The sequence below is a fragment of the Homalodisca vitripennis genome, chromosome 6, assembly GCF_021130785.1.
Source record: "Homalodisca vitripennis isolate AUS2020 chromosome 6, UT_GWSS_2.1, whole genome shotgun sequence".
Classification (NCBI taxonomy): Eukaryota; Metazoa; Arthropoda; class Insecta; order Hemiptera; family Cicadellidae; genus Homalodisca; species Homalodisca vitripennis.
In genome coordinates, this window is record NC_060212.1 from 32,405,122 (window position 1) to 32,432,664 (window position 27,543).

Genomic DNA, 27,543 nt, shown 5'->3' on the forward strand with positions numbered 1-27,543 from the left:
TAAATTATTGAGAGCGAATACAACATGTGAGTGTCTGTAGTGCAAACATAGACTACCTAATACGAGAGTGGCAGTTAATCAACCGAAGAAAATACTAAATATATGTAAATATTCACCTACAACTAAGCTTAAGTTTATACAACTAAAAATTAAGTTAATAATAAAAAAGGTAGACAAGAACCAATTTAACCTATCTCAACAACACTCAACTCCATAAAAATATTTTCCCACTAAAAAAATTTGTTTACAAATTGTATCTTATTTTATATATATATAAAGTTGCCTTACTCCTCTGAAACAGGTTAACCGATTTTGATGAAATTTCATATATACACTTGGTAGGTTTGAGAATAGGTTGTTACCTATTTTTCATACCCCTGAGTAATAAGGGTAGTCCACCAATTACATTTAGAAGATACACATTTTTAAAGTGCCTGCACATTGTAAAACGCAATTACGAGACAGCTTCTTGTATTAAATAGCCAAACACTATTTGAAGGGGTTAAGTTATGATGTATATTTGTCTTTAAAATAAATTTCTTGTTGAACTTAAAGCTTGAAAGTTAGATCACTCTATAACAAAGCATACATGCATGTGTAGCACTTACTTGAATTATTGTGTTTGTAAAATTAACTTGATTTTTTGTCATACTTTAAATATTAGAACTGTCGCAACAGATGATTTTATTTTTGTTACAGTTACTCAAAACTGTTTCTACATATTCTAATCCTAATATTATAGATGCAAAAAAGCTGTCAGAAAGGGCAATCTTAGCAGTAAAAAATGTGGACATCAACGAATTGAATCTCAAGATATAACAGTTGTTGCCTAGGACTTGGTGACATACAAATCAATTGACACAGTTTGTGATTACACCGAAGCTGTTAATTATCCAGCAGAGTTTTTTAACTCATTAGATTTACCAGGCTGCCACTATATAATTTACAGTTAAAGATTGGATCTCTCGTTATTTTGCTTCGTTATTTGAACCCACCATGGTTGTGCAACGTCACATGTTTAGTTATAAATAAATTAATGAAAAACATTGTCGAAGCTGTCATTTTAAATTCCATTCCAAAGTGACAATATATTACTACCACGGATCCCTATTATACCCACAGATGTGTCAATTCAATTTAAACCTTTTCCATTTCCAATTAGATTGGTATTTGCAGTGACTAAACAAATCTCAAGACCAAACGGTGTCTGTTTGTTGCTTAAACTTGAACACACCATGCTTTTCACACGGGCAATCATACATGGCATGCTCTCGAGTAGGAAAACCATCCAGTTTGTTTGTGTTACCTAAAGACAGGCTAACACAAAATATTGTGCACTCCATTTCGTTAAGGGATAGATGTAATTAGTAACATTATCATAAGTATTATATATGAATATAATTATCTATACAGAATAAATTTTAACGGTGAGAAAATATGAATGTTTGATGTTTTGTTATTTTTATATTCCGTCATCGTTTAGAACGCTCCATTCTTCCACTCATACACTGCATCCTCACATACTTACAATAATCTTTCTACTAAAATAATCTACCAAAATAATACTATAAATATAATTTATATGGCAAAACAACATTTGCCGGGTCAGCTAGTTATTCTGTAAAATAAACTGGAACTTGTTTCCTCATATTTAATTGAAAGTTTAAACAATAATCACAATACATAAAAAATAATTAAATCATAAAAAACCAGTATAAACACATAATAATAATTATCTAGTGTTATTTTGTTATCTGTATCGATTATCTACTCCGATAATCACTCTACTCAGTTAAAGAGTACATAACTGTATTCTGCAATGCTCATTAAAGCTTGAAAATTTGCAATATGTAATTTAATTTATTTTATGCTACTTCCTATAAAGATTACAGTTATTTTAGATAGTATGATTTAAGCTTTTGAGAAAACATATTTTGACCACCATCACAAGAACTTCTATAAAACTGATGAAACTGGCTCCGAGATATAAACCGCTCGTTCCTCCCAAACCCACTGAAACATATATAACCACAAAATGTAGTAAATTACTGACAATACAGTGCACTATAATATGCTGGTTGTCCCTTTACCTTATACCTGTTGAACGAATTAAAGATTATCAAATGTCCTTAAGGCAGTGGTCATTACAATGTATGATTATTTTTTAAGAATATAAAAATGATCATGTTGTAATTTTCTTATAACGTTGAGCTAATTGCTTCTAAATACTAAACTTACACAGTTACATATCAAATTAGACATCTTGATGAGGCAAAACCGTAAATAATAATTTTAAAAAGTCTCATTTTGTATTTAAAAAAGAACTATTTTATTCTAAAAAGAATTTAAGAGAAGAGTAAAAAGTTTTCCAACTCAAATCACGTTGAAGCATTGCTTACACAATTACAATCTTTAAATATTTCGGCCTTGCTGAATCAAGCAAGATACTTACAAGATGGCTCTCTGCAGCAGAGGTGAAGTATTTAAAGAATATATATATCTGGACTATGAAAAAAATAATTAACCGGAAATTCGTAATATGAAATAAGTAATTTAAAACTTTCAAACTTGACAAAATGTATAATTGTACAAATATTCAATTAATAAATGCATTATTGTAAACAATGAAGAAAAACATTAATGTTTATTTCATGTTGTTGTGTACAAACAAAATATAACTGAGGTTTTTGGCTTCAATCTATTTGTATGATCATTGGTGATAAAACCTGTAGTAGAAAAGAATCTTTAGACGGACATAGTAAGTGAAAAAAAGTCTAAGTCCTTTATGTCAGAAGACCAATGATAGTGGATATTGATAAGTATGATGATAACTTATCAGCATGAAGGAATGTTCTCTGCCATTTTGTAAAAGGGATTTTTCATCAGCAAGTTGACAATGAGCCTGAATCTATTCTGTATTTTCCATTATGTTTGCAACACTGAGAGGACACAAAATGACAATCTTACGCCAGCTCTGTAATATCTTAACTGTTTTCCGCTGTCATCATACTTAACAGTTTCGTACTACTAAAACAACACCAACAATATAGAAGTTGGTACAAGATTGTAATCTCATCTCCTTTCAAAGGTGGAAATATAAAACAGACAAACTAATAGTCAGTTTTCTGGTGACAGAATTATTACATTCACAAGCAAGTCTACAAGTAGTGATGTGAAACAACAAACAACGTAACTGACCTATAACGTCGCTCTGTGTGATCTTCCCTCGGACAACATATCCCATTGCCCACTTAGAAAAGTAGAACACATCAAAGTGAACTGAATAGGGGAAAGTGAACAGCGATGTCTCTCTGAAATAAAAAAAGTCAGAATTCAAAATGTTCAATACAATTGAAAATACTTAATGTAGCTACGATGGGAAGAGAATTAATTCAATGTGAATGTTGAGTTTAGCTCCACCTTCCTCTTAGTGCAGCATCTGAAATCTGACACTGTCTCAGAATTGACTCCTGGAACCTGGAGTTATGTTTGTCTGATGAGACAAAAAAATGCTCAAAATGAACTCTTTACATCATTTTAACATCAAAGTCACCTACATTATAGATATAGTGTAATCTCGGTGGAAAGGTATTTTCATTGTCTCATCGAGGGCACATCTGACTAGAGCTAAACTGTACATTCACATTGAATCAACCCTCCCTACCATAGCTACGTTAAGTGAAGAAAACTCGGTTGCTCTACCGTGCTTAGACATTGTGTCAGAAATATTGTAGCGGATTTAATTGTGCACCTGATGAGACAGTGAGTGTCAGATTTCACATTAAAAATACATGTAATAACACAATGGACCAAAGTAATATGGTGACACAGGACATTTGATTATAATACAATCCAAACTCAAACCAGAGAGGTAAATTTAGGATCTGAGGTTGGGGGAATGGCCCATCCATGAGCTTATATTTCATTATTTGGGGAAAATATGGAAAAATTGCTTCAAGATTTGTGTACCCAGAAACTGTACTGGACGAAATGGCTTCTTCTACAATTATATGTCCTCATTACATTCGACTGACTCAAAATATAAATATTCCTAACTGTTTCCCGTGGCTCCACACGCTTTTCATAAGCTTTGCCCGTGTAAGAGCACTTCTGGTTCAAGTGAATTATATTTCCAACGCCGATGTAGAATTTAATTTGTTGCCACAATCAAGACAATCAGTGAAAAGTGTATTCTTATAGCCATTGTACACGTACATCTTTATTATAAAGTGGCCTAACACTCTAGCTTTAAGTTCAACCAGAAATTTATCTTAAAGACAAATATAAATCAAAACTTAGCCTTTCAAATAGTGTTTGGCTATTTAATACACGTAACTGTATCGTAATTGCAGTTTATAGTGTGCAGGCGCTTTGAAATATTTTGTAGCGCCGCATGGTGGCGAGTTAGATCAATGGGCATATCACTTACGTGTAAATACTAATTTTCATAATGATCGGTCAAATAGTTTACGATTCTATAAAGGACATACAGAGAAACATTAATTTATATATCAATAAATAAATTAATTTTATTTACATTAAATTGTATAAATTGTACAAAACATGTTAAGAACACCTGAAAATAGAATTAGCAGGAAAATAGTAGAAAAACTGTGGTATAGTAAAAGTGACATTAAATGGATCACAGAATTAAAGGAAGATATGAGAGAGTTACAAATTACAGTAGAGGATTTAAAACACAAGACAAACACATTGAAGATATTGAATGACAAACACTCTACACTACAGATGAAAAGAAACAAACAACGAATAGGAAGAGTGGTTCCGGAGGAGGAAAGGAAATTACGCTCGGAAAGGATGAAGAAATATTGGGTGGATAAAAGAAGAAAGACTAGAAAATATAAAGTGACTAAAGTGGTCCAATGTAGGCCATAAAATTATAAATAAATAAATTGTATAAATGGCGATAGCCTTATGTAATTTCAATAAACATTGAATCACAAAAAGTACTTGCTCCACCGGGAGTCGAACCCGGATCTCTCACTTGCTGGGTGAATGTGCTACCATTACACCACAGAGCCCTTACTTTTTCCGATTCAATTATTTTGTATCTGGCTGTATCTGTCACATATGTGTTTAAATAAGCAAACTAACATATAATCGAAAGACCAAATACCTGTCAAATGACTTTTATTTACATTAAATTGTATAAATGGCGATAGCCTTATTTAATTTCAATAAACATTGAATCACAAAAAGTACTTGCTCCGCCGGGAGTCGAACCGTAATGGTAGCACATTCACCCGGCAAGTGAGAGATCCGGGTTCGACTCCCGGCAGAGCAAGTACTTTTTGTGATTCAATGTTTATTGAAATTAAATAAATAAATAAATGAATATATATAATAAAACTATAAATAAATTTATTTACAATTCTTAAATATAGATATAAATTGTTTTGTAATTTTTTACGAGTATATTGCTTCCTATATAGTCTAGCTTAAAATAAAAATATGCAACAATTTAACCCTTTCCCGGGCAACCGCCACGAATCGCCATGACGGGAATCCTGTTGCTAACGTCAAATCGCCACATGCTTTATCATTGATCTCTGCTTTGTGCTGCCATCATACGGCAACTGTTGGAACTGCTAATATATCTATTGACAGTACTGTTGTCCTCGTTCATTGCATGTTTTTATGCCTAGTGATGCTCTCTAGGAATAATATAGGAAACGTTTTATCGATTTTTTCATTGACAGTGATTTAGCCGTTATTCATCAAAATTTCTTCCAACTTCTTTTGATATTCTAAAGAATTTCTAGACCCGTTTTTAACTTCCTGCAGCTAATGTTTTACTGACGAACTGTTATGTTGTTTATACAGTTCTTTGTATAAGACATGTAGTCTTATTTTTATTTGAAAATACAAACAAACATTTCTTGTACAAATGAGTATACATTTAGATTTAGTTTACCTTATAGGCTTAAGTAATTTTTCAAATACTACCTTATTATAGAGAATTTAAATAACATCTACAATTAATTTACATTATTTAAAATAATAGTTGTCTACTGTGGCAAAGCGGCCTGAACAAATCACCCCGTTAGCGCCTGAGGCGGGTCACATAATTCGACCGGGAGAGGGTTAAATATAATTAAAACTCTTCAACTATACTTATAGATAGTAATTTGACCTTGGCATAAGTTGTGTGTTTGTTGTGTACATGGTCTCCGAACAAACTGGCTTACAGTCGCAGACCAGACCTGTAGAATTGGCTGAGTTGTAACGTAGCTCTACGTAGTTCAGGCTGACTGCAATCAAGTGGACAAATTAAAAATATCTATTAACAATCTAAACTAAAAGTGAAAAAGTTTACCCTTTATATAAGATAGCACGTTTTACTTTAAACGAATACAACTAATTTAAATATGAAGATACGTAGAGTACCTGAAGAGAATCAATTGTGCCAATGGATGCCTTAAATTATAAATTTCTTCTACTATTATATGCTCTTACTACCTTCTTCATAATGAACATAAAGCTATATCCCTATCTACTATAAAGAAGTTACGTTTTTATCTACTGTGTTGTGATGATATTTACTTTCCCTAATCTTAACCCCTAAATGGTTTTCTTTTTGTACCTTAAAGAGCCTTTCACGAAATTTACGTACTTCTTATGAGTGCGCTGGAAGGACTATTTGTTAGTATTTTTGTTGGTATATTATTTATCAATGTGTAAGTTTTCATCTTTGAATTGTATTTATCTACTTGTAATGCCTTACGCTTAAATTCAATCAAAAAAGATTTTCACAAGGTTTTGTTCACACACATTTGCAAGAGTTAAAAAAAATTCAACAGTGGTAAAATACTCACTATTGTTAATATTTAAATGGTACATTACTTAAACATCATTTCAGAGATGACAACATTGAGTCATAATTTACTAATGGTTGGAGGGGAAAAGAAAGCAAGAAGCAAGTGTTATTATTATGATGAAAAGCGATTCTGAATCACTAAATACTGTACAGGTTTTGAACAACTGCATTAGAACATAGAACAGGGTTGGAATTGCGGGAAAATGAGGTTTATAATGACCAAAACCCATCGACCGCTTTTGAGACGTTTCATAATATTATTCAAAGATCAATTTCAGAAAGTAAAATCCAAACGTCCGAAAATCGTAAAATTTATTCTAAAATTAAACCATGGATGAACAACTACATTTGCAGAAAAATCATACATAAAAACAAACTGTATCAATTAGTAAAGAATCATCCAAATAATGAAAAGCTGAAATTACATTTCAAAAAATACAGAAATAAATTACAAATGGAAATAAGAATTATAAAAAACTATTATTACGAAAATATTTTTAGGAAATGCAGTGGTAATTCCAAAGCTACATGGAAAGCTTTAAATGAGGTGACAGGACAGAAGGCTAAAAGAACTCCCATACAAACTCTAAATATAAATGGTAATTAAGTACATGATTCTAAAGTTATTTGTAATGCGTTTAATACATTCTTTCTATCTATAGTAAATCAATTAAATATACAGAGAGTCAAACCTGCAAATTTCGACTCTATGCTATAGAAATTGTTTTGAAACAAAATACTCTTTCAACTCTATGTTTATGGACATGGTCTTTGTTGAAGATTTAAGTGCAGTAATAAAAGATTTAAAAAACAGTACTTCACCAGGAATAGATAACATCAATTCTTTTTTAATTAAGTTAATATACCCAAAATTAGTAAGCGTTTTATTGTATGTAGTAAATTTAAGTTTTGAAAAAGGTATTTTTGGGACCTAAAATGTTTAGTATAATTTCTTCAATTATTAGTTGTGAGAATATAAAGTTATTTTCAAAAACATTAAAGAAGTGGTTATTGGGGTTTGATAAATTAGATTTTCTTCTCTGCATAGATTCCTAGTTAATTAAAGAAAGTAACAGTAAATTTTAGTTTGAATTTATTTAAGTGGATTTTCATTTGCTTTGTAACTGCAGCAGCACACTTTTAATCAATTTTTTTTAGGAGCTTATAAAAAAATCAAAGTTTTATTGAAATTTTCTTTGAGCTAAAAAATATTTTTGTAATAAAAGGAACCTCTCCACAGGCACTTGCCTCTAGAGGCCCTAGTTATTTTTGAAAATATTTCTTTTAATTTACAAGTGTTTTTGTTTTAATTTTATTTACAAGAATGTTACGTTTTTATTTAAGTTTGCTCATTAGGTTTGTACATTGTGTATACATTTGGTTGTTTAGGTTACTTTATTGATGTATTACATTGTGTATACCAATGTATATAATGTGTTATTGTAATATTTTCAAAAATAAATTCTATTCTATTCTATTCTAAATTAATTTGTTACTTATAGGTTATGTTTTGCTATATGACCATTTATTTTAACGAATACTCGTAATAAAGATGTTTAACATTCTTTCCACAAATCATAATAAATTCATTATACCGAAGTTACAAACCAAAATAATGTTGTATTTTTAAACACTGAGTGTTACATTTGTAGGGGAGTAAAAACTCGCTATATGTAGGGATATTTATAAAAACGGAACCTGAGTAATGTAGGAACTTCAATATGATATGTTTAAGGCAATGATTTCAGTGAAGTAGGTCTTACTTGTCAGTCTGGAAAGACATTGAAACTGCTCGACTCCACATATCGTTACTTTGTCTGCAAAACAGAATTATACATATGAGTGTGAATTTGTATTTATAAGGTACACTTATATAACATAGATTAATGATAACATAAATTGTGGATAACTTCTTACCAAGTGGTCTTTTGTTTATACAGATATTTATTACAAAATTAATTTCAAGATTTGGTAAGTTCTCATGTTTAAAAAATCTAAATTATTTTTTTATATACAAACAAAAATAAAACATGCATACTTGATACATTTTCTTTGTTAAATAGAATAAAAACATCTTTCTCTATGAGCAATAAATACTGTAATTTCATTACAATTACATTCAGTGGCGTAACTATAAGAGGGATGAGGGGGATAGAACCCCCAACCCAAGTGCCCTAAAAATGAAAGAATATTCACATAACCACAAACCGACGTTTCAAATACAGCTGTTAAATGTTTTACTTTGAATTAGGATTTTCTATGTAATGAATTATAATTTAGATTTATTTCATATACCCCAGTGACAATCAGATTCATCCCTTCCCTCCCCCCACAAAGCAGTTCTAGTTACAGCACTGATTTGTTTCACATTTAATCTCAAATGATATAGTACTAGTAACTGAACTGTGAGAAAATCCATGGAGAGAGGCAAAGGCGTCTAATTCCTCATACGTATTAAAATTGCCACGGACAAATTGGTGTACAATTGGCTGGGGTCACTTCTGAGTTTGAGAACAAAAAAACTACTAATATTTCCTTAACTACTCGTAGATTTGGCTTTTATGTTAATGGGGAGACAATATGGATATATTGTCAAACTGGCTCTCATTTACATAAGTTTTCACCACGGCCGTAGGAAAAGAGTAGAGCAGAGATATTTTGGTTGGAAAAAATATTGCTCATTGGAAAATAATGATTAAAAACACTGACCAAAACTGACAACTGCAGGCTATATCAAAGAGTTTAAAATAAAGAGTCTGACAAATATTTCAAATGACAAGCAGTGTAATTTACTAAACTGTTCCGCCTGTAATGTAAGATAAAATAATTCTCAGTTTACCTTAAAAACTACAAGAATAGGAAGAATTAAAATTCCGTGCAAATCTTATGTACTGACTGGGGCAAAACCTACTGCAAAAACAATAACTTTGCTTACCAACAAAATATTGAGTAGCCTATCTGTGACAAAATATAAAATACAACTAAATCTGAGGAGCTCTTCGGGGGCTAAATGTTCATTATAACTGTTAGTTTATGATTTATGATTATCAAACTGTAACAGTACGCACAGAGGACCAACAATTTCATGAGCAATCATTTGAGAACAGTGACACAAATTGTCACTATTCACCAGGTAAATCTATTAAGCCATCTGTACAGGCTGCTATCTTGATTGTGGCCTCATAAGAACAAAGTTAAGCCTCATGCACATAGGATTCCAATAAGAAGAAGCTGGTAGAATGTAAGTATACTATACACCTTAGAAGAAAAAGTAAAAATGTTTGGACTCATATTAATTACGTTTTTAAAATGAGATACCTCCCATTACATTAAACTAAAAAAGGGTGCGAAACTGCAAGAGGTTTAACATTGTCCCTATGGGAGAAAACTCAAGGTCGGCTCTCAAGGAGGGAAGTCTGTACCGTTGTTAAACAATAGAGCGTGCGTGTACAGAAGACAGCCGCAGTGTTGCCAGATGTGGCGGCTGCGGCAGCTCAGTAGGCAGTTCTCCATGGTGTCGGAGCCGCTCAGACTGCACGGCAGCCAGTTTCGGTCCATGGCTCCCAGGGAACTGTGGGCCTTGGTCACTTCCACTTGTACCTCCATCCGGTACATTCCCTCTGGCTGGTGCTGCAGTGGCCTCAGATGCGAAACTGGAGGGTACATCCGTGGACTGTTCACAGCTGCCTGGTCATCGGTTTATGTTAGTTTCAATCATCAACATTTTATTATACATAATCAGATGAATTCAGAAAGATCCTTAACCTTCCGACTGCTGTTCAATGGATATCCTTTGTTTATTTTCGTTCCTTAAACGACAATCAACGGATATCTGTTGATTTGGCCCGTGGGTCCGCCTGCCTGCTTAATCTTGTTATAATACGTAAACAATCAAGTATCGACATAATCCATATACCATTGGAAAGGTAAAGAGTTGCCGAACACATCACTGGTTTTTTTTTTGTTCTATGACAATTTTAGAATAATGTCGTTGCTATTTTCACCTTTACAAAACAAATAGTTTCACCCATTTTTTTGTTTTTGTGTTTTGTTGTTTTATAACAAAATATAACTATAATATATATATATATATATATATATATATATATATATATACAGCTTAGAGTTTAAGGAAAATAATAAGGGCAGTCGAAGAGTCAATAAAATAAAATATCAATATAGAATTGATATATTAATTTAAACAAACTCTTCAATAATATAAGTTTTTATTTTTGTGAGGCCTTTCGTACTCAATGAGAATATCTTCGGACCCACATAACGTTTCTCATTCAGTTATGAATGAAAGAAAAGAGCTTCGAGAATGTAGAATTGATATGTGTATGATAGAATTGATAGAATGGATTGGTGCTGAGAAGAATGAACAGTGTTAAGGACCTTGGAGTTGTTTTCACCTCTACACTCGACCCTTTGGAGCATATTGATGGTGTTGTATCAAGAGCTTACTCCCTCTTGGGATTCATCATGAAATCGACTAGGAGCTTCAGGTCACCCCAGTCGCTCCTGATCCTCTACAAGACTCTCGTTCGCCCGGTCCTTGAGTATGGTTCAGTGATCTGGTCCCCTCATCTTATTACCCATATCGACTACTTGGACCGAGTTCAGCTTCGTTTTTTGAGGGTGTTGGGTGTTCGAATGGGCTATGGCTACCTGACGACTCCAATTGAAGAATTGGAGCTGAGATTCAACCTGCATCCTCTTCACACTAGACGTCAATTGCAAGATCTTCAGCTTCTTTACAAGTTGGTTAATGGCAAGTTGGATTGTCCTGACCTCCTTCGTCAAGTAAACTTCTACATTCCTAGAGGAACTAGATCAAAGGCAGTGTTTGGAAGAGTATACCGGCCAACTAGTTATGCTAGCAACTGTGGTTTGGCGAGGATGCAGCGTACTGGGGGATTGGTCTGCGATGGGTTGGATTTCTTCCAGGGCTCTTGGTTGTCCTTTAAGTGGAGGTGCTCCAGGGTGTTGACATGAGTTCATCAGTGCACGTGCTTGTTATTATTCTTATGTTGTTTTTCTTTAATTTATAGTTTGTTTTACCTCGTAATGTATAATTGTATATTATTTCCCTACATATTATAGTTCTGTTTTATATATATATATATTATCCTCTATATATTACAATTCTGTTATTATTTTATATTCTATTATCATGTTGATTTTCAAGTGGTTCGTTTTGTCTGATAGTTTATTGCAATGGTTACCTTATATTTGGTTGTTATCTTTGTTATTCTTGACCTATTTATTATTGATACTTGTTATTGATTTGTTACATTCCTGCTATGAATGTTAAATAATTTTTGGCGTCAAACTATTGTTGTTACTGCTTTGCCTTATGATTATCTGTTATGCTGATTGCTGTGTTGTTGTTGTGTGTACAATGTGATATTCTATTTTTCTAGCTTTAATTTAATATAGTCATCTTAGAAGTCTGTAATTTTTGTAAATATGTTAAATGGCGTTGTACCGTTGGAAGTAATAATAAATAAATAATAAATGTCAAAATAGTGATATCTCAATATTGTGAAAGTCTAGAGTCGGCCAAGTAGTCAGTGTGTTCTTGAAGCACAAGTATGTTATCTCGTAAACTGTAGAGAGGTCATTTCCAACAGAACAGCAATATTTAAGTTTAGAGATTATTTACATCAGTCTAGCCTATCACAACTGAATAAACATACTGATGCAGAACTAGCTTTTGACAATTTTATGTTATTAGTGACAAATTCTCTTAATGAGTGCTGTAAATTAAAGGAAATTAAGGTAAAAACTGTTAAAAGGCCTAATATTAAATGGTATACACCAGAATTACAAGAAATGAAAAAGTTTGTTGTAACATTTTATGATAGATTTAAAAATAGTAAAGGAACAAGCAATGAAAGTAATTATAAAAAAGATTATGCAAATGTTAAAAAAACTCTATAGAAATAGGATAAATTACCTTAAAAAAATAGCAAAGGAAGAATATATTAAAAAACTCTTCTAATAAATGCAAGGCTGCATAGAAAGTTATTAAGAGTGAAACAGGCAGTAGAAGAAATTACAGTGACTCAGTAATAAATTCTAGTTCTTTTAATAACTATTTTACTAATTTAGTAAGTGAGTTGGATCTTAAATCCAATATGAGACCACCTCAAAACCGCGCCATAGAGTTGGTAGAAAACTATTTATCTAATTTTAATGACTGTGACACTCTAACATGGCAAAGAATTACAACAGTTGATGTATTAAAAGTTGTTGCCAATCTAAACCTATCATGTAGTGAAGACTATTATGGTATTTCTAATATGCTTGTAAAGAAAATTATAAATGAAATAGCTGATTCATTGCCATTATTGTTTAATATGATGATAGAGTAAGGTGTATTCCCTCATGCCCTTAAGGTTACTAAAGTAACTCCTGTGTACAAAAAAGGAGACAAATTTAGCCCATCTAGCTACAGGCCAATTTCGTTAGTACCAATTTTTAGTAAAATATTTGAGACTTGTATAAAATGGCAACTAAATTCATTTTTTGTTAATAATAATCTATTTTGTAAAGAACAGTTTGGGTTCATACAAGACCGAAGTACAATAAAAGCAGTTGAAAATATTGTAGATACAATTTTAGCGAATTTGGAAAGAGGGGTGTTATCATCTGCAACATTAATCGACTTGACCAAAGCATTTCACTGCATAGATCATGAGTTATTACTATCCAAACTCTATAGATATGGTATTAGAGGCAAAGAACTGCAATTAATGATGTCCTATCTAAAAAACATAAAGCAGATAGTTGTGCAAAATAAAGATAGATCTGAACTAAAACTTATTGAAATTGGAGTCCCACATGGTTCTGTCCTGGGCCCTTTTTTGTTTGTTGCTGCTGTTAATGATTTCTCGTTTAATGTACCATGCTCCTCAGTATTATATGCAGATGACACCACACTCTTGAATTTCAGTGAAAATTATGAGAATCTTATTATGGAAGAAAACTATGCGGTAAAATCAGCTATGGAATGGTTTGAGACAAACTACTTAATAGTAAATGACCAAAAGACTGAGAAAATACTGTTTACTTTAAATAGGAATTATGAAGTTAGTAAACCTGTAAAACTATTAGGGGTATACCTTGACAGCAAATTAAGTTGGAAACATCACATAAATCAATTGTGTAAAAAATTATCTAGAGTAGTCTATCTCTTGAGTAAATTGAAACATTGTATAACTACGGATATGCTTCTAGCCTCCTATTATGCATTTTTCTATTCACACTTAAGTTATGATATAACTCTATGGGGGAACAGTAGTAGTGCAGTAAGAGTATTTAAATGGCAAAAAATGCATTACATGTTATGGAAAATGTTTCAAAAAGAGAGACTTGTGTTCCAATTTTTAAGGAATTAAAAATAATGACTATTCCTAATATGTATATATTCTACTGCCTTATAAGTGTAAAGGAACAACTTGAAACATTTACAACTAGGCAGGATATTCATAATTATCCTACTAGAACAAAACATTTGTTACAACTCTTACCAGTTAAATTAACCAAAACAAAATGCAGTCATCTTTTTATGAAAATTAAATTGTTTAATAAGTTACTATTAAATGCTAGATCCGTATCTTTAGTCAAATTTAAAACAGTTTTGAAGTACTGGTTAAAAGTTAATATATTTTATTGTGTTGATGAATTCTTAAATTGTGATACCACAACAATAATTTTTTAAATTTTGTGTCTCAATGTATTTATTTATTCAGTTTTAATATTGTTGAGTTTTAAAATTGTATCCATGTTAAATGTGTAAATAGTTATTTATTATTGTTAATTTATATAGATCTGTTGGTTGTTTGGTTATTGTTGTTATTAATTATATAGATCTATATATTTACTGGTAGGCTGGATTGAGTAGGTAGAATCTGAGTTGTTTGTTTTAGTTTTAGTTTAGAATATTTTAGTAACTTGACGAAGTCTATTGCACTATTGAATGTGTTTAAAGACCAATAAAGATCTTAAATCTTGAACATTGTGGATTGACAAGTCTAAAGTCAGCCAAGTAGTCAGTACATTCTAGAACAAGTACATTATCTAGTAAAAGGTACAAAGGTCATTTCCAACAGAACATTGTGGGTTGGCAAGTCTACAGTCAGCCAAGTAGTCAGTACATTCTAGAACAAGTACATTATCTAGTAAAAGGTAGAGACGTCATTTCCAACAGAACATTGTGGGTTGGCAAGTCTACAGTCAGCCAAGTAGTCAGTACATTCTAGAACAAGTACATTATCTAGTAAAAGGTAGAGACGTCATTTCCAACAGAACATTGTGGGTTGGCAAGTCTACAGTCAGCCAAGTAGTCAGTACATTCTAGAACAAGTACATTATCTATTAAAAGGTAGAGACATCATTTCCAACAGAACATTGTGGGTTGGCAAGTCTACAGTCAGCCAAGTAGTCAGTACATTCTAGAACAAGTACATTATCTAGTAAAAGGTAGAGACGTCATTTCCAACAGAACATTGTGGGTTGGCAAGTCTACAGTCAGCCAAGTAGTCAGTACATTCTAGAACAAGTACATTATCTAGTAAAAGGTAGAGACGTCATTTCCAACAGAACATTGTGGGTTGGCAAGTCTACAGTCAGCCAAGTAGTCAGTACATTCTAGAACAAGTACATTATCTAGTAAAAGGTAGAGACGTCATTTCCAACAGAACATTGTGGGTTGGCAAGTCTACAGTCAGCCAAGTAGTCAGTGTGTTCTTGAACACAAGTATGATATCTCGTAAAATGTAGAGAGGTAATTTCTAACGGACCATTATGGGTTTGCAAGTCTACATTCATCTATGTATTCGGTGTATTCTTGAAGCAATACAACTATCTACCCTTATAGGATCTGTATTTTTGTGCACATTCACCTAGGAACTCCCAGGTCCAACTTGCTTATTTTAAGAAACTTCTGACCAGGATGACATAAACTGAAAGAGTTGTGCACTATTTTCAATTTTCTGAAGGAATGGAAGAGAGATCTTAGTCAGGATCTATTCTGGGTTATCATGTAAAGAAAAGATTGGAGATGACAGAAGATCAGATGGAATGGGAGAGGAGTGAGCATTCTGTTCCGCTTTCAAAACAGCCTCAAGTAGATTGGATTGAAAAATCCTAATGAAGAATCCTAGGCACGATTGCTAAGCTCAAATGATAAGCATCTTGAATAATAAAATAACCATTATATGTTTGTTGATATTATACTCAACAACAAACTAACTCAAGGAAAACTATGTAATTCTAATTATTTGGCTTTCTGATAAAAGTACCTAAAAATACTGTACCAAGAAAGGCTAGAGGTAAACTAGGAATTACATGGCTTTAGCCATAATACAAAATGAGGTTATGAAATGATTGAGCACAATTGAACAAAAAAAAAACTTCTATCAGTTAACATTGAATTGTTAAAAGTACTATTAGAGATTAACTGAAACAGATGTTATTACTCACTCTAACTATGATGTTGCCGGAACTGACACTTTGTTTGGGGTGTAAAATTAGGTCAATACCGCTGCTTCTCCCTTCAGATATGGACCTGAATCCTACCAGCTCCCCTCTTTCATTGCGGAATGGAGGGTTCATTTTTGAACTGAAATTTGGGAACAAATTGTGAAACTAATGACCACGAAGACTATAAGTTACAACATTAAACTATAATTATGTATCAATTATTCATCATAAAATTAAAACTCAATATGACTACCATCAAATTACACAAACTCAAAGTTTGTATTATTTATAAATTTGATATAAATAATACAAATTATAATACCAGTATCCAAACTATTTTATTATTTATTACACAAATTAATAAAAATGAGAATGCTTTAAAATGAATTTATTCTTCTTTTTTACATAAAAGGAAAGGCCGATCCCCTTTTAGGCCTTATTCAGCCCGTCCTCATGGACCACTGGCCTGTGCGAGGATCTTATCATACAGAATGGAGACGCTACAGTACAAGGTCGATTGTACTGATAAAAACTTTAATGGTTACAGACAGAATTTGAACTTGTCTGACAACATAGACCAGATGTCATCTTTCATCAGGGCTAAGTCTAAAGGTCTTATATGTAAAAACAGGTTATTAAGTATAATTTTAACGATCTAAATTAAACAAAATAAAATATATATGAAAAAACTGGCAGAAAATTACTTGCAAGTATTTAAGTTCAATGATCACAATTTCATTAGGTACATAGTAAGGTATAATTTTATTGATTTTCATTGTATTACAGATTAATTCATACCATTAGTTCCTGCCTGATTGTTATTTGGACATTATGATGAGATTACAGAATAGAAATATTAGCATTCAGGAATACCATCAAGTGTTACATGGAGAGCCACAGTTTTTTTTTATATTTTTTTTTTATTTGTATCAACGGTTACACCATTTCCATTCAATGACAAATTATAGACTCAAGAATACTTGACTACTTACTTATTAATTATATTATATAAAAGAGAACTTATCAAGATAGTCTAAATAAGTGACAGACACATTGATAAGAATATCAAAAACAACTAAAATCCATAACAATAACGAGTAAATTAAATAATAACAAAAAGCAACTAACAATTGGACATAAATTACGATCAGTTTTAGGAGAACTTTCCCACTTTTGAATTTCTGTATGTGGCCCTTTAAAGGCGCCATCAAGCACTTTATTCTGCTCCGAACTAATCCAATTAGTAAAGTTCCACACAGGACCAAACAATCTCACTTAATTTGATGTGTGTGATAAATTTAACAGTGATAAAAATAAATAAGTTAACAACAATATAAATAATTTAAACAATAACATAACATATAGACAATTAGTTGTCAGGAGATACGAAAGGAGAGATAAAAAAACTATCATTTTAATCACAATTTATCTATTAGAAAAAATTAAAGCTCTATAGATTAATTACAATTAAACAAGGTAGGAATATACACCATATTTGGCATAAAAAGCATAAATAACCATAAATTTACTGACATGTTAGTGTTTTACAACTATTAACAAAGTCAAAGTACAGTGTTACACAGAAATATGCCAAGTCAAAACACAATCTATGGTAAATCCCTTACTCAGTCGAGGACTGAAGCGATGTATAACTATTGAAGGAGTGACAGAGACCCAACTCAGTACTTTGCAGCCTAAAGATGTCGGAACAGTTGAAATGACTTCCTCTCCAATAGCAAACCTCAATTATGTCATCTATAGAGTGTGTAACCTGCAACAGATTACAACATTTTTTATTAATTACAGGGAAAAATCATTTAATTAATCTATAACAGATTTAACATACAAATTAGACTATTTATTATTTAAGAAAGTTTCTTTCATTCAAATATGATTATACTTGTATTTTGAGACAGGAAGAGAAACCATAATGCTTCTTTCTATAACAATGGGATCTATTTTTTCATTGTACTCCAAATTTTTACTCAGAATGTTGAATTAATAAACACTCCACCTGATCGTAACTAGAAGAGGAAAAAAATCGAGAATTTTACAGCAAATATGTTATATTTATCAGTTTATTTTAAATACTCAAGGCCAAAATTAACCCTATGCACTCAAAGGCAGTATTTATAATTTGTCATTGGAGCTCTACTGGCCACCACCATTTTGTTGGAAGCACAGATTAATTTTTGCCATAATGTTGTCTCAGCTCATTTTATGTCCAGCTATACTGGCCACTAAATATAGCAGTTATGTTCTAATATTATCTTTGTTTTTAATAATGAATGGCGAGTGCTGAAACCTATCATGCAGCTTTATTTTAAAGTAATTTGTAAGTAAAGCAGTACATTTTAAATTAACCTATATTCTTCTTTAAACACTGACTGTGCAAATAAGACAAAGAACGCGTAGTGGGCCAATAACTTAAGTGATAGAAACCTAGAAAATATTACTAAAAGACAAGTGCTAACTATTTTTGACTTCTCATAACAAGAATATCCGATTATAATCTGGCTTTTGAGCAGTTAAAAGAAGATTTCAAATTAAGAAACCTGAACACATTACTATGCTCAACTATGGGTTTTGTCCGTGTTAAAATTCCACTCCACCTCTTTGCCATCCGGATTTGTATGCCTTATTTGTATTTTAGTGAATTTTCAACAAAACCCTTGCGTGAAGATTCAAACAGCCTGACACTACAGGATAAAATGACCACCATTAGTAGGGTTAGTGAAGAACTTAAAACCTAAATAGTTTTAGCTTACTGAATGTCAGACTCAACTGAAGGTATGCAGGTAGCATTTTGTTGAAAATTAATTACTGTAGAACTACAAAGTCCGGACCATAAAATTGGTATTCTTGCTGTGCTAAAGGAAAAATCTTTTTGTTATTCATTGAATTATTTTGTATCACTGAACCACTGCCAAATGTTTATAAAATCCTGTTGCCTTCACAATTCCTCCATTGTCAAAAACAAACTGTAAACAAAGAAGTTTTTGATTAGTTACAGGTCAGAGTTTCTGAAATTAGTTCATTACAAACATAATAGAAATAACAAACATAATATTACAAAATAACGTAAAAATAATTAACGAAATAAAATTTAAACCACCAATCTTAACAGGCAAAAAATACAGTCAAACAACTAATAACGGATTACTTACGGCCTTTAAAAACGGAATGATGTCATCATTTCGGATTGGAAATGGTGTGACATTCTGCGATTGGAAATATGTGTACCCTCCGTCCCATTTTGGGTTGGTGACCATAGTGAGAGCTTTCAGTGTGGTTGAGAATCTTGTGGCTGTCTCATCTCTAAAACCAGAGCCCAGAACCCTGGTAACAGACCAGTTAGTATTGTCATATTAACCCTTATAGTGCAATGTGCCCTATGTGGATTTCCCTCGTTAGGTCTCCATATCGATGGTCCTTTATATTTGTCCTTAAAATATACGAATTAAAATAAAGAGAAACAAATACAGCCTAAATTAATTGCTAATATATGACATATACATTAAATCCTTAAGTTAATATTATTATTACTATATGTACTAATTATAGAGTGTGTTCAAGTTAGTACCCCTAGAGTAGGTATAAAGGTTGAGGCAGACTACTCGCCATCGTTGTATATCAGCTAACCCGATACATCTACCTTCTTCGTTTTAACAAAACCCCCATATTTCAACCTCAAAGAATCTGGAATTCTTAACACCTAAAATGGCACTTTTGAGGGGTGGAAGGGGAAATTTTTTGAAAGACTGAAATGAAAAGGTAGGTCAAGCTGTACCTCATTTTAAAGGCCCTTTATTCACTGATTATGTTTGAACACAAGTAATAATTAATTTTGCCTCTTGTGTACAGAGTGGTCCAAAATTTCGAAGTTGTACAGTTTCACAGATTTTTACTGTTACTTCATTAAATATTTTAGGAATTCCAAATTTTTATTCAGGTTACCAAATTGCAGTTGTCATGTTTAAAAACATTTTCTAATTTTTTAAATAGTTCAAATTTATGTTATTTAAAACTCATAAAACCTAAAAATGCAGATACCAAGGTATGAGTTACCATTACATCTATCCATAGCTTTCTTAAAAACTTATTTTTTTTGTATTTAAAATTTGGTTTTGTCTTGGATGGTTGAGTAATAGAACCAAAAATATTAATTTTCAAGGTATTTTGTTGCATTACACAGCGCTCCTAACTCCTGTATTAGCTGTAGATTGTTATTGAAGTAATTTTTTAAAACCTTTTTGCGGTTAGATACTGTAATTTAAGTAATTATTAGTGCTACAATTATCGGTTTTAAATATTTCGGCCCAACAATTATGTTATTTAACTAACCTCATTTACGGATGTTTGAACTGTAATCCGTTGTTTCCCGGACAAGAAGTACATATGTATTGAGTATAGCCTGACAATACAGCATTGCACTAAAAAAATACCTTAAATCCCATGGTGTAGATCTAGTCTTTAAGACAAAAAAACCACATTAAGAACATTTTAAGACATAAATCTCAGAACTCTGACAAAAGCGCTCAAATCCCCGTTTATAAACTAACTTGTTCCGATTGCCATAGTTTTTACATTAACAGACAGGAAGGTAGTTTAGCTAAAAGATTTAAAGAGCATTGCTCAAAACCTTAAAAAAAACAGCAATCTAAACACGCTTGTAGAATATGAAATTTATAAACATTTAAAAAGAAACTATAGGCTGATTAATTTTAAATGAGAAGCTACAATTCAGCTCTCATTATTTGTTCAACACATTACTCCATCACAACAGCACCTCGCCAACCGACCGATCAGCTGATTACATCGATGCACCAGGAACTGGAATCACCTAGATCTAGTTGTCCTGTCTTTTGCAGGCCAGTATGTTGTATCATGCTAATATTTGTGTGTGACAGGTCTAACAAAAGTTGTGTCTTTCGTTATTATTTATTTGTTGTGTTTTGTGCTGTGTTCATAAATCTTAAACTATGACGACTCCAGATGGATAATCCTCACTTTTAATACTTATTGACAACAGAAGATGACCTATTAGAAGTCGGAACTATTTTAGCACTATGACTACAGTTTGAACTGTATGACAAAGGTATGTGTTATTGTTATGTCAATACCCAGTTCAGGGTTATAAAATATGGAAAATAAAATATTGTGGCCCCATTCAATATACATAATCTGTGTTAAATGAATAGAGTTCTTTCGAGTGATCAATTAATTTAAAATTTAATAGGTCATAAAACAAAATACATTATTAGCCTCATGATATCATCACTAACGGAATATGTCTAGATATTGAGTTAAAAGATCAGTTTACTATGAACTATTACTGTTGGAGCGGGTAGTAAAGACTGTTGCTAGCTAAATATAAGGAAGCACTGGCCCCTAGCCACTTTTACTGGAAGAGGCTTGCAAAGAGCTAGTCTCCCCTTCTAAGAAGGTGACATGAGTGAGATATATACAAACTATCTCTCCTCAAGGGATCTCGAAGAGAACCAGCCCCTACTACCTTACCAATTTTGGAATTTCTATAATTCTGAAAACAAACACAGAGGTTCTTTTAGGACTAAGCGCAATGAGAGTAAATTCAGATTCTAAACCTAAATGAAAAAAAGACTTTTAGGACAATAATTTCATTTTAGACAAACATTACACTTTACCATTAAATTATTATTTCTATTACAAACTAATTACTCAGTAACAGGTAAAATTACTGATACATATTATAGTGGTGTCAGATGACGACATGTATCTACCTAAGAATTTCCTCACCTGGTCATCAACAGATGGAGCCTGTCGGGGTCAATGACATTGACCGGACACACGGTTACTGCCGGAAAGTCAATGTTGCTTACACTCACACGGCTGTCTTCCACAGCAACCCTGAGTGGTCCCTGGCGCAGTTCCTTCCAGTCACTCAACAGATGATACAGCAGCAAGCCAGAGGTCACTGACAACACCACCACCCACAGACATCTGGGCAGACACACTACTTGTTATAACTTCCACAGCCACCCTGAGTGGTCCCTGGCACAGCTCCTTCCAGTCACTCAAAAGATGATACAGCAGCAGACCAGAGGTCACTGACAACACCACCACCCACAGACATCTGGGCAGACACACTACTTGTTATAACTTCCACAGCCACCATGAGTGGTCCCTGGCACAGCTCCTTCCAGTCACTCAAAAGATGATACAGCAGCAGACCAGAGGTCACTGACAATACCACCACCCACAGACATCTGGGCAGACACACTACTTGTTATAACTTCCACAGCCACCCTGAGTGGTCCCTGGCACAGCTCCTTCCAGTCACTCAACAGATGATACAGCAGCAGACCAGAGGTCACTGACAACACCACCACCCACAAACATCTGAGCAGACACACTTCTAACATACCTCTGATATACAAGATTATCCAGATCTTAGCATGCAATAAGTAGAAACATTAAATGTGTAAGTTTAGTAGATTATTAATCCACTACAACCAAAGACTAAAAAAAGAAAGGTTAGACACTTACAACCTTATTAGTTAATATGGTTTAATGTTATATTCTTTACAATATCATTTTATTCTCTACTATATTTGATTTTTTGGTCTGAAACCACTGAGAACATTAATGCTAGATTTTATTGTTCACGTAGCATACTTTTAATACAAATTAGAATTTTTATAACATTATAATGTATTTTTTATAAATGATAAATGAAAATAAATGAAGATTGTGTTAATTTTTTAATATGTTATGGGATAAAAATAATAAATTGCAATCTTGTATAATGTCACAAGTTGTAAAGTTGTTAATGGTTTGTAATGTATGCAGTTCTGTTAGGAAGAGAATGGGTTAGAAATTAAATGAAATCTTGTATAACTCTTGAACAAGACATTTTTTAAAAAGTTGTATTTCTGATCTGAAGATAAGGATGACATGGTCTATAATCTACATGAAGATTTAATCATATAAATGTATACAAAATTTAGTTTTTGCTGTTTTATTACAAATCTCTGACAGTATAGAAATTTTGATCAAAACCCCCTCCCCCTTAAGGCCCCTTCAAATGAAAATCCTGGATACACCACTGGTTACTCCCTTCCAACCCCCCCCCCCCCATAACCCACGATTTGGAACATTGCAATAATTAATATAAGAAAATAAACTGAGTTACTATTACAGCTTATAAATAGTATAATATACTAACTCATATACAAACATCTGTCCCTGACGGTGCATAATCCATTTTCCTATCGTAAAAAAAAAAAAATAAAAATTACTAACTCATATATAATAACACTTGCTTACCTCTCAACATAAGATCTCCTGCTGTCTCCTATATACCTGACGATGTACAGGGTAGAGGATCTACAATAGTCCCTCACTATGTCAGCCATGTTAGTGAACACTCAACTCTTGTGTCACTTCTACACTTAACTTGTCAACTCAACTTTTTACTAAGTGGTGCCATCAAATGTAATTTTCTATAAAAGCTTTCATAACCTGACATAAATTTCCAATTTGATTTAATTGGGTTTTGTCAATATTTTTATTCATTTTAAACCAATAGAAATGTTTATGATTATTGATTAAATGTAAAGTATGATATTATAAAGTACTCTTTACAGATTTTTTAAACCAATAATTATATTTAAGATTTGTTCTCTATCAGTGATAGTTGGCATCTTTTAATGTTTTATCATCTATCTTTAATACCTTCATTGCTTGGGCCCGTCCTAGATTGCGCTGCACTGTAACATCCCCTCTACCCCGCACATCCTAGTACCTTACCGGTACCCTCCTCTACACATCTTTGTACCTTGTCGGCACCCTCCCCTACACATCCTTGTACCTTGCCGGCACCCTCCCCTACACATCCTTGTACCTTGCCGGCACCCTCCCCTACACATCCTTGTACCTTGCCGGCACCCTCCCCTACACATCCTTGTACCTTGTCTGCACCCTCCCCTACATATCCTTGTACCTTGTCTGCACCCTCCCCTACATATCCTTGTACCTTGCCGGCACCCTCCCCTACATATCCTTGTACCTTGTCTGCACCCTCCCTTACACATCCTTGTACCTTGTCTGCACCCTCCCTTACACATCCTTGTACCTTGTCTGCACCCTCCTCTACACATCCTTGTAACTTGCCGACACCCTCCCCTACACATCCTTGTACCTTGTCGGCACCCTCCCCTACACATCCTTGTACCTTGTCTGCACCCTCCCCTACATATCCTTGTACCTTGCCGGCACCCTCCCCTACATATCCTTGTACCTTGTCTGCACCCTCCTTTACACATCCTTGTACCTTGTCTGCACCCTCCCTTACACATCCTTGTACCTTGTCTGCACCCTCCTCTACACATCCTTGTACCTTGCCGACACCCTCTCCTACACATCCTTGTACCTTGTCGGCACCCTCCCCTACACATCCTTGTACCTTGCCGGCACCCTCCCCTACACATCCTTGTACCTTGTCGGCACCATCCCCTACACATCCTTGTACCTTGTCGGCACCATCCCCTACACATCCTTGTACCTTGTCGGCAACCTCCCCTACACATCCTTGTACCTTGTCGGCACCCTCCCCTACTCATCCTTGTCGGTACCTTCCCCTACACATCCTTGTACCTTGTCGGCACCCTCCCCCACACATGCTCGTAGCTTGCCGCCACCCTCCTGACAGACATCTTATCGATCTATTTTAATGTCATTGACACCTTTCTAGACTCAACAAACTAGTTTTAGATCAGATTTAAGAATATCCTCAGGAACTACTTACCTCTATTGTTGTTACCTCAGAGGGTATCAGACCCTATGTGATGCTGTCACATACATAGAGCAATGCCACCCTTTTTTCTTCTGCAGTAGTTCAAGCCAATGATGAACATGTTGAGAGACTTGACAAGAAGGCTGAGGCACAGACTACCTCATTCGGGGCAGTTGGTAGGTGGCAACTTCTGTCACCACTGCCACCAAAATCCCTTAATATTAATCCTGAAACAGGAAAAGCACTTATTTGCTTTTATAACATGTTAAAAGAAAACTTAATGCTCATAGATTTTCAGTAGTTCCATCTTATACAAGTTAATTACCTGAGATCTAAGGATTCTTATAATTACTTTGTTACCTTTCCTTGAGGAGGGTGATATCCTGTCCTGTTGAGATAAATCTCCTTCCCCTTTGCAAAGTGGAGGTTTATCTGAGTCGGACAAGTCTTTACACCTTTTTCTCATTTTCTCCAGGTGGTCTACTCCTATCAACCTTCTTGTTACTTGATTTAGTTGTTCCACCCTTCCTTCCTTTTGGCAGAGACCAATGTCACTTTCTTTAGGAACAGGTAGATTTCTTCTCATGCCTTCTTTGACGAATTCATGAGCAAACTTTCCTTTATTGGGTTTAGCTGGAACACACTCTTCAGCTTCCATTCTCTGTGCACCAGCTACCTCTTGCGAAGTTAGCCAAGGGTTCGGTTCCCCCTTCTCTTTTCTCCCGGGATCCTCCTTCAACCTTTAGCCTTAACTGGATTTTCCCAAACTTGCAGTTGATCCAACGACCATCTTACTCAAGTTTGTTGACAGAAGTACAGTCAATCGTGATGGTTGGTAGCACAGGTTTACTCTCTCCACTCTTACAGAGAATAATCCATTCAGCCACCAACATGCCCTTGTTCTGGGCATGTACATAATCCATAATCCAGAAGGCAGTTGCAATACTTGTGTAAGGAATGTCTCCCTCTGACACAAGTTTCAGGCTGAGTCCCTCCCATGGTTTGAGGCTCACGGTAATAATAAAGATATCCTGTCACCTGCCGTTGCTGTGGAAACTCAAGGAAAGTTAAGAGTTACCAGAAAACCAGTATCCATTTTATCCAGCTTTATCTTTCAGCAACTTTAGCAATTCTTTCAGAAGATGCATTATGTTACACCTGTTCTTCCCCGGTTGTCTGTTTTTCTACTTTGGACTTCTTCACCAGATGTTGCTCTAGAGTTGAACAATCAGACATATATTTTGCTGCAATCTGATTAATTATTGTCTTACTGTTATGTTTCAACTACCGATGAACGCTACCACTAAAATTAAAATTATTCATCCTCCTAATGCTACAAACAGCATTATGATAGTTCAAACTGATGAAAACTACATTACAAATGCTAACAAGTTGTAGTGTTCGTTATAAGTATAAAAGTCGATGAGATATTTTAATTTTAAACCTTCCTATATACAAGTTACCTACTAGCTGATCGTTTCTGATTGATTAATATATAACTACAATATTTCACATTATTGATTGGTAACAGTGCTGATCTTTGAATATGACACCTACATGGTGTCATTTTTACTTTATCGCTGTTAAGTTTTTTTCATCATTATGACTGTGGGGAATCTGTTTAATAAAACATTTTGTTTTATTATAATATTGGAAAATTACGATAATTGGAAATTCATGTAACGTTGTGTAGTTAGTCATTTATTGATTTTTACCTAACAAAATATAGATTTTTTACAAGGAACTACTAATGAAAAATTTCAAATATTTAGAAATTAACCACAATATCTGACACAAAACCATTACTCTGTATTCTTTACATTATTTTCAAACAGTAACATGTATATAACTTAGTATGTGGGGGGGGGGGGGAGAGAGGTGTGTGTAGAATGATATATGATCTTCTTATAAATGTGGAGATCTATGGGTATTCTCTGGGCAATTATCATTCTATGCTATAATAGCTGCTAATCATTTTGTAGAAATCTACTACAGTTGCGTCATTTACAATTAGGTTCATAAAAATCTGCTTAAATCGAATTTTAAGAAACGCCTAAAAGTGGGCTTTCATCAAATGAAAAGCCAGGTTGTCATCATGATGCAAGACTTCCTATTACCGATATGATGCATGCATCATACGTTACAGCGACACTCCTATATCGTATCATAATTTGTCTTTAATGCTTCTCCTAATGTGATGCTGACTTCAGATATGTTTACTTTCTACATACAGTACTTTAATTATTATCTTTAAATTTAGTGTTCATTATTGTGTATTTGTATTAGTTACTTTAATTGCACGCTGAACCCTGTGTTTTAGAATTTGAAACATTGCAGATACAAGTCTGCAAAAAGTTTTGTTCTTGTTTCTTTGTTATTGTAATTCTTATGATGGCAATCCTATATAATCTTATTACTCTTCAAGAAATCCATTGTCAAT

At 33.5% G+C, this 27,543-nt stretch overlaps 2 protein-coding genes across 3 annotated transcripts; both read right to left on the reverse strand.

Annotated features, from left to right (window-relative positions):
- Positions 1 to 1,342: 1,342 nt before the first annotated feature.
- LOC124364220 (pickpocket protein 19-like) lies at positions 1,343 to 27,456 on the reverse strand. Of its 2 annotated transcripts, none has more exons than XM_046819538.1 (10): positions 25,116 to 27,456; positions 22,106 to 22,309; positions 19,495 to 19,666; positions 17,953 to 18,098; positions 16,328 to 16,466; positions 10,261 to 10,525; positions 8,602 to 8,655; positions 6,155 to 6,272; positions 3,199 to 3,311; positions 1,343 to 2,013 (listed from the first exon to the last, which is right to left on the reverse strand). In XM_046819538.1, exons 2-10 carry the CDS (start codon positions 22,111 to 22,113, stop codon positions 1,898 to 1,900), a joined length of 1,131 nt encoding a protein of 376 aa, XP_046675494.1. In that variant the 5' UTR covers positions 22,114 to 22,309; positions 25,116 to 27,456; the 3' UTR covers positions 1,343 to 1,897. The 2 variants fall into 2 exon arrangements, with proteins under 2 accessions (XP_046675494.1, XP_046675495.1); XM_046819539.1 differs by having other exon boundaries at positions 22,106 to 22,442.
- On the reverse strand, positions 24,093 to 25,761 carry LOC124365342 (spidroin-1-like). The gene is made up of 2 exons (XM_046821317.1): positions 25,464 to 25,761; positions 24,093 to 24,922 (listed from the first exon to the last, which is right to left on the reverse strand). The coding sequence occupies exons 1-2, from the start codon at positions 25,759 to 25,761 to the stop codon at positions 24,093 to 24,095; spliced, it is 1,128 nt and encodes a 375-aa protein (XP_046677273.1).
- Positions 27,457 to 27,543: the final 87 nt, after the last annotated feature.